The sequence below is a fragment of the Athalia rosae genome, chromosome 3 (assembly GCF_917208135.1).
Source record: "Athalia rosae chromosome 3, iyAthRosa1.1, whole genome shotgun sequence".
NCBI classification, from domain to species: Eukaryota; Metazoa; Arthropoda; class Insecta; order Hymenoptera; family Athaliidae; genus Athalia; species Athalia rosae.
In genome coordinates this window covers 18,038,224-18,051,719 of record NC_064028.1, presented here as the reverse complement: position 1 = coordinate 18,051,719, position 13,496 = coordinate 18,038,224, and the positions used below count along the sequence as shown (strand labels likewise).

Here is a 13,496-nt window from a genome sequence, read left to right as displayed (position 1 = left end):
TCGAACTCGCACATTTTTTGATCCGATCTATGAAGAAAAACAAAAATTAAAAAAAATCTCTCTGCGAGACTGACGAAGCAGCATTTCATGCGCTCGTATCTACGATGTCAAAGTACAAAACTAACCAATCGATTGTTATTTTATTGAATTATTTTTTTTTTTTCTTCTCCTGAATACATGCAACGCATGGCACGTGTGTATAAGATATTTATTGACCGTCGCGTGATGTCGTATCACGAAAAGCGCTATTATAGGTCGTATGCGGAATTACCGAGTGTCCGCGTAGCCTTAAAAATATGACTGACGATAATCGATAAGAATTAATTTATTACCCTATGACTACAGGAAGGAATGTGAAGCGATTCTCGACCTATAGCCACATGCGACGCCACGATGTTCCGATGGAGAGCAAAAACATGGACTTCGATCCTCGATCGTCGCGTGAGATTCGATGAAGTGCTCATAGTACTTCCAATTTTTAAGAAATAAATCAAATGTTTGACAGTTTCAAGTTCGTTACTCTTGGACAATTGTCTGAAGACTGTGGGAATTACTCAGCTGCAAAATCGACAAATTACAAATTAGTAACACGGGTATCCGAAGAATTGTTGATCCAATCTCAAAGCGTACAAGGGATGGATACGACACCCAAAATAAGAAACAACGTTATCCAGATTACAGTTAATGACTAAGTCACGAAATCTGTGTCATCAAACGAAACGGGAGAGGACACGGTATTGCGGGGAGCAATATCAACGAGAATTGCTCGACTTGAAAATGCGCCAACGTTCGTCCTCCGAAGACCTATTGATGCCAGATGCGAGGAGCTCTTCCAAATTAATTAAGACGGCGCCCGACGAATTTCAGCGATTGTAAGTTCAAAAGAAGGAGATGGTAAAGGTGATAATACACAGGTTGTCTTCAACGAATAAAAGCCCAAAACCTGGCGTATATTTTTCCTCCGAAATTACAACGTTCCAAAAAAAAAATTTTCATTTCTCGCGGTTTGAAATTCATCAGATCATATTCGGACAATAATCTTATTCATAATTCCGCACGAGTCGCTTATTTTTTTACGAGGCGAATGACTTTCTTCGCCGACTGGGCACGGCAGTCTCGCCCGTAGCACGGAAATAAATCTAACCCAACCAAAAACTCGTACTCCGCTCGCTTCGCCTGACCTAACCCAAACGAATATATTAGCTGTGTGTAGTATATATGTAAATGTAAATATATATTCGTTGGAATCTGGAGGCTCCAGAATTTCAACCGGGCGGACACCCTTAGCCCGGTAGCCAGTAGTAAAATCAACCCAGGTAGGTGAGCACGACTCGAAGCCCTTCGCTCCGGGCCCTGAAAAAGGCGATGAAAATACTCAGATAGCATCATCGCCGCGGGAATTATATCGAGGACTGACAAAACTAGAATGGCGTAAAAATGGGCGATAACTTCATCGCATCGGCAGGTCGATCAATCCGGTTTGCAGATTCGAAATCCTCGGCTCAAAGTACATCGAAATGGTAATCACGAGCGTGAGTTTGGATCGGATTTGTAAGGCAGAGGATTTTTATTTTAATAAATTAATATAAATTCTAATTAAGTCGATGATCGTTTTATCCCTCTATACGTGTACATGCGTATCTCGTCGTATTATAGAGTCTAACTTAGGAGACCAATAAACCACGTCTATATAATAGCTGTTAGAAAAAATAGGCTAATTGGATGGAAAATGGAAACAGCTGGTCGAGAGGAGGGCCCTTTACATAACTTCGTACAGATTGTGGCTCCAGGGAATCACATTTTGAATAATTAATATTTTATGCCCAATATAATATTCGATACCGCAAGGACGATGTACGCGGTGCTCGAAAAATCCTTGAAATTCCATCGCACAAGGCGATTTATTTAACAAATATAAAGACCTTGTTCGATGTACACTAATATAGAAAAATCCCAAATTAATTCTTGAATCATATATGCCTCCACTTTATGTACAAGCTCAATGCGAAGAACGAAGAATAAAAAAAGGATGGTTAAAAATTTGGTGAATTTATTAAACTTGATCTGATTAAACAAAATTTTTCGACGACCAAGAGCCTCAAATAGAAAAAAAAAAAGGGTGGATGCTGCGAGACCGAATCAAACGGGGTGAGAAAAAAATAAAACGAATTTTTACGCAGCTTAGATTTATTGATGGTAGTTTTCAACAAAGGGATTTACCTGTCTATATACCCATTCACACAAAAGGTCGGCACCCCTGCGCCGTCGGCAGGGGTGTAAAAATCCTGGTAGATATCCGTTATGCTGGTTTCACTTTACACGAAACTTCTCACCGTGTATTGTACAGGTATTGTATGAGAAGTAGCAGATGATAAATTGAAACTTGAATGTTTTTTTTTATCAATAATTAAGCGAATGCTAATTTTATATCGATTAATATCGCAGGTGGAGACTGATGCGGTTGCGGGGGATGAACATTAATGGATGAAAATAAATGAAGATTCCCGAATGAAAACGTCGAGTGAGAATTAGATTCGAAACGATAATCTGCGGGTCCATGTAAACTGCGATTGCGAAGAAGGAAAAAGAACGAAAAATTACTGCGATATGAAAAATTGGTAAATTGATCAATTACTTTATTATAATTTATACCGCCACGCGATCATTTTCAAACAATAAAACGCAAAATTCGTCACATCGCACATACGTGTTATGTATACTAAAAAAATGTCAAACTTGTGGCTCCAATTGTAAAATAGACGTGCGATTCGTTCGCTGTCCGAAGTTAAACTGAAGATTGTGCAGTAAAGAAGAATCCGCGCGAACGCAAAACCCTCGTAGAAATTACGTGGGCGTTTGGACGATTGCCTGGTCGTACGAGGATCGGCTTCTGTATTATTAGAAACCCAAAGTTTCAGAATTCGATGTGAAATTGCAGCGGAACGATAACGAAATCCTCCGGGACGACGCGATAATAACGATGCACGTCGGCCGTCCGCCATTTTATTTTTTTCCAAGGGTTTCTCTTTTCTCTGTCTCTCCTGGAGGGCCCGGTTGCAGGAAGCGTCGCATGGTCGAACGAAAATCGAGTTAATCTTCATCTACCTCGAGTCAATTAGGCCGATTCGTAATTAATTGAATATCTAACGCAACCTGGGTGGGTGAAAATTTTCACGGGCGCGAGACACCACCTGCCACGAAACGTAACGTTAACGCCTCCACTAAATTCTCGAATAATATAAAGTTTTTGGCCTCCGTCCAGAGCCCGACGAATTAAATAACCACCTAACGCGCGCTGCACGTTTAAAAATATAGCGAAGGTTGAAAAGGGAATTATAAAGCTTCGGTACCTGCCAGCGATACAACTTAATCAAACGAAAACTAAATGCGGCGATGCGCGTTCGGTGTTTTGAAAATCGATGAAGAAAAAATAAAAACAATTCTACAATTTCAAAAAAGAATTCCGAATTTCTAACGACGAACCCAACGACGCGGTCACGACTATTTTCGTGTTACGCCGCGGCGTTCGCGCGTAATAAACGGGAAAAAAGATTTATACAAAATTATGGCGGACAAAAAAACGCTTATTATTCAATATTATATAGGGTCACCAACGACGTGTGCAGGCGAATAGGAGGGTACCGTTACTAAAATTGTGAGCAAAAAAGAACGGACGATCGCGTCGTGTCCTCCGCGTTCGCGGGCGGATGTGGTAGAATGCAAATTCGTAATATACTTTTTTTCCTTTCTTTTTTCCTTTCTTTTTTTTTTTTTTTTTTTCATTTTATACAACCTGTCGGTCGTGCGTACATTTTCGCGATTCGCACATCGTATACATGTGTATATATATATATATATACCTTGCCAACGCATTAAATGGAAGTCACCCGTATACGTGCATGCGCGTGTATACCTTATATTGTCATACCGCATTTGGAAGGTGATAAAATACGACCATCGGTAATAAAATTCATTTCACGGCAGCAAAAAAAGAAAGAAAAAAAATTGATCGAGGTTGTCCTCGAAAGGCACGTACGTGAGATAATTAAATTTCAGACCAACGAACGGCGGAACACGTGGACCTATATAATATAATTCGATCTAATTAACGGAAACCGTTAACGAAAAATCAAACGCCAGAAAATATTAAACAATAAATGTGCGCGTCAACGTTATTCAACATATCGAAATATACGTGAAAAAAAGTCGAAAATTTTCAAAAGCAATGCGACGCACAACGCGAGCATCGAATCGTTAATGTACGTTATATACCTGATGGACGAAAGAAAAAAATAGAGAAGAAAAAATAAAAACTATAAAATAAGCGCACACCTGGGTAATATAGTTGTCTAATAAATTATATCGTCGGTACGTATGTAGCTAGTGGCTTTGGAGTTGATATAGGTACGTATGTACGGTGAATATAGAGGAGGAATGACCAGAGTTGTCCAGGCGTTTAGTGTCCGGTGTCATTATCCAGCGTGGGTGTAAGCCAGATTGAGAGACAATAGGTTAGCTGCTGCTGGTTAGTTTAACTGCCCTCGAAGGAACGTGAAGTGTGTTAAATTACTCCGTTTGTATACGCGACGTATAAAACGTGCGGTAGGCCGTGCCTGACCTTGCCTAAGTCCAAATTAACCAACTATTTTATATCCGTATACATTATACACGTCTGTATTAGGATATGTATGCATATCGATTGTATCAGCAATTCGGACATTTTACAGTAGAATTTTTTCGTTTATTTTGTCGAGTCATCTTTCGAATGATTTTAAAACAAGTAATTAAAATTTTTCGACGCTTCATCGATTGCGGAACGATTAGAATTCGGAAGACGAGTTTTCAAACAAACGTAATGAAAAATTAATAAGCAAAAAAATAATGTAAATATATGCAATGAATAAAATGTTTGTTTAATTATGCGATATTTCCGATTTTGATGCGTATGTGTAATAATATAATAAACGCGTATAAAAATGCGCAAAGTAAGCCAAAATTCTTCCGTGTATATTATAAGTATAAGGTATTTACACATATTAGGCATTGATTGTACACATGCTACAATACGTATATATGCATGCGAATTGGTACTGAAATCGCCCAACAGCTTTCACAATCTGTTTGTCGATAACGTGTAATAACGACTAACAAAAGAATAACAACACAACGACAACGAGAAAAAGAGAAAAAGAGGAGAGAGGCCAAAAAAAGAATACGGCATATGCAGCAATCTTATACAACTTGGCGGCTCGGATCTCTTCCTCTTTTCCTCTTTGCGCATACGCGATTAACTCGAGGTCGGTTTCACTTGAACTTTGTTTAATATTTATGACTGCAGATCGCCCTTTTCGCGTATTAACCCACCAACGTACGACAATTTTTAACCGATCCTTTGTAATGCTGAGGAAAGCGTGGGCCCGAACCTCCTCACGTGCGTCCGTATACCGTACACTGTGTTATTTGTCCGCAGATGCGAAGATTTCTCAATCTTGACGACTCGTACGTATAGAAAATTGAAAAGAAAAAAAAAAAAAAAAAAACGAGATTCGAACAGGTTTGTCTGCCGAAAAAATTCCATTCAATTATTTTGCGGCAGTTACGAACCTTAGACGTATCACGAGAATCTTATAAATTTAGTGTACCGATGACGATGACGATGGATGAACGATTTTTCTTTTATAAAAGTTCATCGACAACGTTAAGAAAAGTTTTCGTTTTTTTTTTCGTTTCTTTTTTCTCTTTTCAAGTTATTTACCCGGAATCGTGATTCTCGCGGGTCATTCAACGAGGTTAGTCAAAAATAAGGGCTCTTCTTTCTAAATTAGACTGGATGACTGGTGAAATGTATATACATAGGACGCAGGTGTATAGTAGGTATAGGATTTCTTTTCGAGTTAAAAACCACCGTGTACCGGTTGTATTATTATTACCGGGGAGAGTGGTCAAAACTGCAAGTGAAGCATGACGAAGTGGAATCCGAAGCAGAACCGGAACTTGGAACTTTTCAAGAAGCGAGAGTAAAACGAACGTTTGAAAAACTCTCGGTGATATTGTTAAAAAAATTCGAGAAAAAATTACGACTCCGCTCGAGGGTGTAAAAGGGGCAACGGTTCGACTTCGTTCGAAATCGAATACGGCAGAAATTAGAAATAAAATAAAAAAAAAAAAATAAATAAATTACAATCCGGAATACTCACTCGCCGTGATGTATAAATCTATGACACCGCAAGCACATCGCCCAATCCAAAGCATACCTGGAACAGAAACAGATCTCAATTGAGTTTGAAGTCCGAAAAATTTTTATCCACAAATTTATAATCAATAACGTGAAAAGTGTGTCTAAGTTATTTACGAAATTTGAATAAATAATTAAGTATGAAAAAAAAAAAAATAGAGAAGAGATAACAACTCGAACTGACCAACAAGTTTACGTACGTCGTATTCCCACGATCGACGACCGTTTCGTGACGATATGACTTTAAAATTTTCTATCGCTCTATAATATAAAGTAGGCGCATACCGTGTGGCGGTAACGACCCGAATAAGTAATGACCGGCCAGCACATTATGGCCGGCAAAAATTCAGAACTGACTTTTTTTCTCATATAATTATATATTTTGAGTTTTTTCACTTCTTTCGCGTTTGATGATCCGATCGAGCGCCGCATGCGACTAGACAATTTTTAACGATCGATGCTCGATAATTGAGAAAGCATAGTAAAAATACAGAAAAAAAATTAACGTCCGTAGAAATTAATAACTCTGTAAAGAAAAAAAAAAAAAAGAAAATTAATAACAGCTCAACGAAGATGATGTGAATTAACACGCGGATGTAAATCAGTCGTACGTAGTACGTGATACGTAGCGATCGCGAGCGAGGCATTAATTATATTATAATTTCACATGAGGCATTTCACCGATATGCAAAAGGAGGCGCGTTAACCGTTCAAAAAATGTCGGAACAATTCGCGTTAAATAAATAAATCTAAATAATCATAAATAACCATATGTAAATGCATACGAAGAGACCTTGAAAATGTTACTTTCAGCTGACTGAGAAAGGAAGAAAGTCACAATAATATAAACAAGAATTAGTAAGTAGGATACACTGGAATGCAACGTATAAATAGCGATAAAAGTAAATAAATAAATAAGTAAACGAATGACTAAATCGTGGGTGCAAATACACTAAGCACAACAATTAGCGGGCCACCCTGTTTTTGCTCCGAAAAACGTCCAATTTCAGAAACTCATAACTGCTCGAAAAATTGAGGTAGAGAGTTGTAAAAAAAAGTATTTTGAAGCGTGAAGCTTCACCTTTCAGATCCCACAAGTCAATTTGAATTGCGTTTTTGCGTTCACTAGTTGTACTCTCCTGATTCAATTCATGTCGAAAACGTCAAGTGAACTTTTGACTTTGAGAAGGTGCACCGAGTGTCTCAGTCGGTAGATTTCAATTTTTTTGATGTCATTTCGAAGGTTGAAGTGTTCCCTTGAAAACACGTCCCTTAAATTTTTCGTACGATTTTTTTTGCATGAGTTATGCGACTCTGAAGCAGTTATTGTCCATAAATCTTTGATCGAATACCCTGACCGACCCAGTTATCGTATCGAAGTTTTTCAAAAACGAATTTGCAGCTCAAAACTTTGACTTTACGAAACCCTATCGCAGTATTTCCTCATCTGAATTTTCGAAGCTCTGTTACCTTCCGTGTGCACCCCTGCGCATCTCCGTGTGAAAGCTTGAAGTTTGACCCCTTGTAGGTCACGTAAAAATGGCGGGATGGGTGGCCCGTGATACCAAGTTCAAGCTTGAACTGTCCCCTATAAAATGCGCACTTTTTTTTTTTTTTATCTTTTTTTTCCATCGCGTTATTCAACTCAGAACGCCAACAGAAGATTTAACCATTACCTCCGGCATTAGCATTACCCAAGGTGTACCACGTGGAGGTTGCTCGGTAGGATTTACACCTCAAAACCTTACCTCGTGTGTAAGTGTGCATGCATTTCGTGCGTACCAGAGATCAGGACCCCATAGTTCGTCAATTCTACGGTATTTTGTGACTCCAAACCCTCTCTGGTACGTGTATGAGCGTTTTGCTCGTGGCTGTGTCTCTATTTGCTTGCGTGTGTGTGTATGTCAGTGTTTGACTAAAATCGCGTGTTACCGCCTCTTTGCCTCATAACTTCGCGGCATCTCTCGTGCATGTTGATGCAATTGCGGATTCGATATTGTGGTATATCCCGCCAAATTTCGCGCAGCGCTTGACCCAACTCCGCGAGATTCGCCGGCTGCACATGGCGTTGTCTAAGTCGTCGTCCAACAATGTCCCAGACGTGTTCGATTGGGTTTAGGTCCGGACTAACCGCTGGGTGGTTCAGGAGAGAGATGTCGTTTTCTAAGAAGAACCGAGTAGTGATTCTCGCGGTATGTGGTCGTGCGTTGTCTTGCATAAAAACAAAATTTCTGCCGTATTGCAACCGCATCGGGAGAACATGCGGCTCCAGAACCTCTGCGATATACCGCTGAGCGGTCATCGACGGAGATCCAATCACGACTAACTCGGTGCGACCATGGGTTGAAATGGCACCCCAAACCATCACCGAGCCACCTCCATACGCGTGAACCGGCACTATACAATCCGGTCGGTAGCGTTCTCCTTCGCGGCGCCAAACGCGTACACGACCGTCATTCCCATAAAGGGTGAACCTCGATTCATCGCTGAACCACACACGGTTCCATTGTCTTTGCCGCCACCGTATGTATCGGCGGGCATATTCCAATCGTGCACGGCGATGACGAACGAGAAGAACGGGACCTGTTGCCGGCCTGCGCGAGTGCATTCCGGCGTTCCTGATCCTGCTGCGAATCGTAGAAACAGAAAGATTTTGACCGCGATGGCGCATTCGATTTTGAACTTCTCTAGCCGTGATCGTGCGGTCGTTCAACGGCATTCTCGCGATCGCCCTGTCTTCTCGCGGAGTTGTGAGGCTCCTTCGCCCCTGACCAGATCGTCGACTAAATCCGCCAGTTTCGTTGAATCGAGTCCAAGCCCTTTGTACTACGGACCGACTGACTCCCATATCTCTGGCCACGAAACGCTGAGAGTGACCTTCTTGGAGTAAGGTCACGAGACGCGAAACCTCCACCTCTGTTAATTGCACGGGCATGGTGCAAAAATACTGGATTCGAATAAACAAACACAACGCTCTCTAACGGCTCTAGGCTGTTGACTGATAAGATTCAGAGCAGAATTTCTTTTGTTTTTTTTTTCAAACATGTAGGTCGGGTCATACAAATCGTCAGCATGAAAATCGCATTGTTGTCAAATCTCGCGGAGTTGGGTCAAGCGCTGCGCGAAATTTGGCGGGATATACCACAATATCGAATCCGCAATTGCATCAACATGCACGAGAGATGCCGCGAAGTTATGAGGCAAAGAGGCGGTAACACGCGATTTTAGTCAAACACTGACATACACACACACGCAAGCAAATAGAGACACAGCCACGAGCAAAACGCTCATACACGTACCAGAGAGGGTTTGGAGTCACAAAATACCGTAGAATTGACGAACTATGGGGTCCTGATCTCTGGTACGCACGAAATGCATGCACACTTACACACGAGGTAAGGTTTTGAGGTGTAAATCCTACCGAGCAACCTCCACGTGGTACACCTTGGGTAATGCTAATGCCGGAGGTAATGGTTAAATCTTCTGTTGGCGTTCTGAGTTGAATAACGCGATGGAAAAAAAAGATAAAAAAAAAAAAAAGTGCGCATTTTATAGGGGACAGTTCAAGCTTGAACTTGGTATCACGGGCCACCCATCCCGCCATTTTTACGTGACCTACAAGGGGTCAAACTTCAAGCTTTCACACGGAGATGCGCAGGGGTGCACACGGAAGGTAACAGAGCTTCGAAAATTCAGATGAGGAAATACTGCGATAGGGTTTCGTAAAGTCAAAGTTTTGAGCTGCAAATTCGTTTTTGAAAAACTTCGATACGATAACTGGGTCGGTCAGGGTATTCGATCAAAGATTTATGGACAATAACTGCTTCAGAGTCGCATAACTCATGCAAAAAAAATCGTACGAAAAATTTAAGGGACGTGTTTTCAAGGGAACACTTCAACCTTCGAAATGACATCAAAAAAATTGAAATCTACCGACTGAGACACTCGGTGCACCTTCTCAAAGTCAAAAGTTCACTTGACGTTTTCGACATGAATTGAATCAGGAGAGTACAACTAGTGAACGCAAAAACGCAATTCAAATTGACTTGTGGGATCTGAAAGGTGAAGCTTCACGCTTCAAAATACTTTTTTTTACAACTCTCTACCTCAATTTTTCGAGCAGTTATGAGTTTCTGAAATTGGACGTTTTTCGGAGCAAAAACAGGGTGGCCCGCTAATTGTTGTGCTTAGTGTATATCATTGCGGAAAAATTCTGGAATGTCTTCACACATTTTATACATATACAATACATAAGATAATATGTACACGAAGTTGAGCAGAATCGCGAGCTTGGCTTGTTGCAAAAAATAAAAATTTCTGGAAATTTTCGAATCGCAAAATATGAACGCAAAAAAAAAAAAAAAACAATTAATAATAAATCAACAATACACATGCACAAACATACAGAATACGTTCACACTCATATCGAATCGTGTTGTTTCCCCTCGATACATTATCCACACGTACACAGGTAGATAGGAATTGATCGTTTTCTGTAGCACGTATGTACGCGTGTAACGCTGCATCGCGTTGCAACGACGTTCGAAATTAATTATCAGCTTTACCGAGCGTGTATTTCTAATCGAACGTGCATGTGTGCATGTACATAAAACGGTTGTATTGGTATGCAACAGTAATTGCAAAGTTCGCTCGGCGTCGCGCACGTGTGTTATAACGTGTAAATATTTGCTCGTGTACGACGAACATCCATGAGTAGCGCTATGCCGTACATACGTATAGACGAGGATTACGAAATCCGTCGCGGAAATCTATACGTTAGGATGTACCCAAGAACAATGCGAGTAGGAATATCCTGTACACAGATGTACGATGTGCAGCACGTGTAAATACGCGTCGAATAATGAATGTAGAGATACATATGTATATGTAAGTGCAAATATATACGTACGTACGATACAATGAGCGTATAATCATCTGTTGGAAAATATACGAGGTATGGACACGTGGAGAGGTATACCTGTACGCGTTGATGGCATTCGCCAATGATAAATGAAAAGAATAACAACATGTCAACTATACGTATACCTGAAAGTTGAACTGCGCGTTGAATAAATCGAATTATATTGAAAATTGCGAACGTGGCACCTGTGCAACGATTCGAAAAATTATTTACCTGCATCGCAGAGATGAAATTTTCCCGCTTTTTGTTTTACACGATTAAAGGTTTCCTAGATTTCATAAGTATACCTATCGCGTCAAATTCGGAAAGATTTTCACTACTTCCTGTTTTATTTAGTCCAACAACGCATCGTACGTGTACATAATTGAGGATAAAAACTTTCGATAAAAATTTTGAAGGCGAGTTTTTACATCTCTTGGAGCGAAAACTTTATAACGGACCTTCGGCAAACCGATTACGGGCGGATGCACGATATTGGCGTCTTGTGCAATAAAATAATTTCGTGTCTTTCACCGTGGACTAACAGAACCCTAAAAATTTTAAAGCCTTCCTACGACGTAGGCTCATAATTATCGGAACTCCGAAATTTAGAGGCTGCACTGCGGATCTACTCGGAAATCGAAATCTTGCTGCTATTAATTCTTTGTTTCTTCGTTTTCAATCCTATAACGAGATACGGTGGCTTTAGCGGAATAGAGAGTCATGGTATTCGGGTCCAGAAGCGTCTGTAAGCGCGAAAGGAAGACAAAAAAGGTATGAGGAAACCAATCTAGAGAACGTTGCGAATTTTCCAGGAATTGAAGAAGATGGATACGATCGTGCAGTAAGAGGAACAGAGCCGTAACCGTGGTATAGGTATAGGTAGAAATGTACGACAGCGTTGACTAATCGGAAAGCAATGAATCACCCGAAATGCTAAAGTCCGCAATTATATTTTACGTTCCCGAGCGATAAACAATGGAAAAAAGAACTGAAACACGAAGGTTTCGTTCGCAAACAAACACAAACGATCCCGTTTACCTCTTCGCACGAAAAATCGTGTCGTCAACAAATTTACCTGGTCAAGCCTGAGCAATATCGTTCCAACAAAAATTAACTCACCTCTGTCGCGATTTATTTGCTCGTACGAAGTGACGACGTATTTTTCAAAATCCGGGAGCGAAGAATTTTTCATTCGCACCGCCAAACTTTTGAGATTTGTTATGAGAAATACCATAACTGCATTTCTCAGTTTGCAACGCACGACAACAACGCTATAAACATGCCCTGTAGGAAAAACATGACGTCTTGTTCAGCTCGGCAGAAGCGTCAGGTATACCGCGATATACATGTGGACCCTGACATGTGAGGACAGACTTTCGGTCAAAAAGATGAGACAGAGTCGATATATGCTCACCTCCTTTGTGTACAGGGTGCACACGTAAGGAAGAGAAAAAAATCCGGCCCATCGAGAAGAAAGAAGAGGTACCGTGCAAATAATTTTTTCGGTTTTCAAAAAACGAAGTTACAACTGAAAACACTCATGTCATGCTATAGTATTCGTTCGAAGTAGATCCACTGGAATCCGTTGCGCGGAGTTTAGATTTCGTTCACGTTCCGCAGAAGAACGAGAGGTTTCTTTTTCGGCCCACCCTATAGATTTAGAAGCTGGATAGTCTGGGAGCATAAAAATGCAGGTCGACGCGAGTCCCTGCATCAGGTAGCAGGTCCTACAATACCTGTGCAACACCTCATCGGTGGTGCAAGAGTATGAAGAATATACAAAGATCGGAACCTGACACACGTGTTCCAGGCTGCAAGCTGGTCCAAGGCTGAAACCTCCCTGCCGTCTAGTCTGTCTGCCGCAGACGTGTCTCAATGTCGCGCACCTCGCCGAAGATCTTCCACAACGTTTGAAAAAGAGAAGAACGACCGGCTATCGGAGATTTGAAAGAGAAATGAGATCGACGATCGAAAAAGGGCAATTAAAGTCTGTACAAAAATCGTTCGGCAATTCGGTAATGGAATATGACGAACAGATATTGGGAGCGAAATATAAGGTGGATATATAAGTATTGTGTTAATTTCAAAGCAAAGAAATGAGGTCGTATCATCGGTCAACGGAAGTAAGATGTAAAGGTCAGCGGAATGGTCAGCGAACTGTATGGGTGTGCTTTGGGCATAGTTAAAGCGGTTGAGATCGTAAGATTATTTATAGAACTTTCTAAATGTTGAGGAGTTAATCTTTCTCGTGAAACTTCCCGCTGATCGTAATAAAGTATATAAGTGTCGGCCGATTAGTTGAGATGGCAAAAATAAAAATCAAAAAGAATGAAGAAGAACAAGATGAAGAAGATGAAC

At 40.7% G+C, this 13,496-nt stretch overlaps 1 protein-coding gene across 10 annotated transcripts in view; it reads right to left on the bottom strand.

Annotated features, from left to right (window-relative positions):
* LOC105690570 (protein phosphatase Slingshot) overlaps nt 1-13,496 on the bottom strand; it is a 110,236-nt gene that overhangs the window by 43,514 nt on the left and 53,226 nt on the right. For 6 of the 10 annotated variants that reach the window (XM_048652711.1, XM_048652710.1, XM_048652709.1 and 3 more), the window contains one exon: nt 6,198-6,254. The exons of 3 other annotated variants lie outside the window; for them this stretch is intronic. In XM_048652711.1, the coding sequence (XP_048508668.1) occupies nt 6,198-6,254 (57 nt within the window). Of the gene's footprint in view, nt 1-2,220; nt 2,792-6,197; nt 6,255-13,496 lie in introns of those variants that run through there. One more of the 10 variants, XM_048652716.1, reaches the window with a different exon arrangement.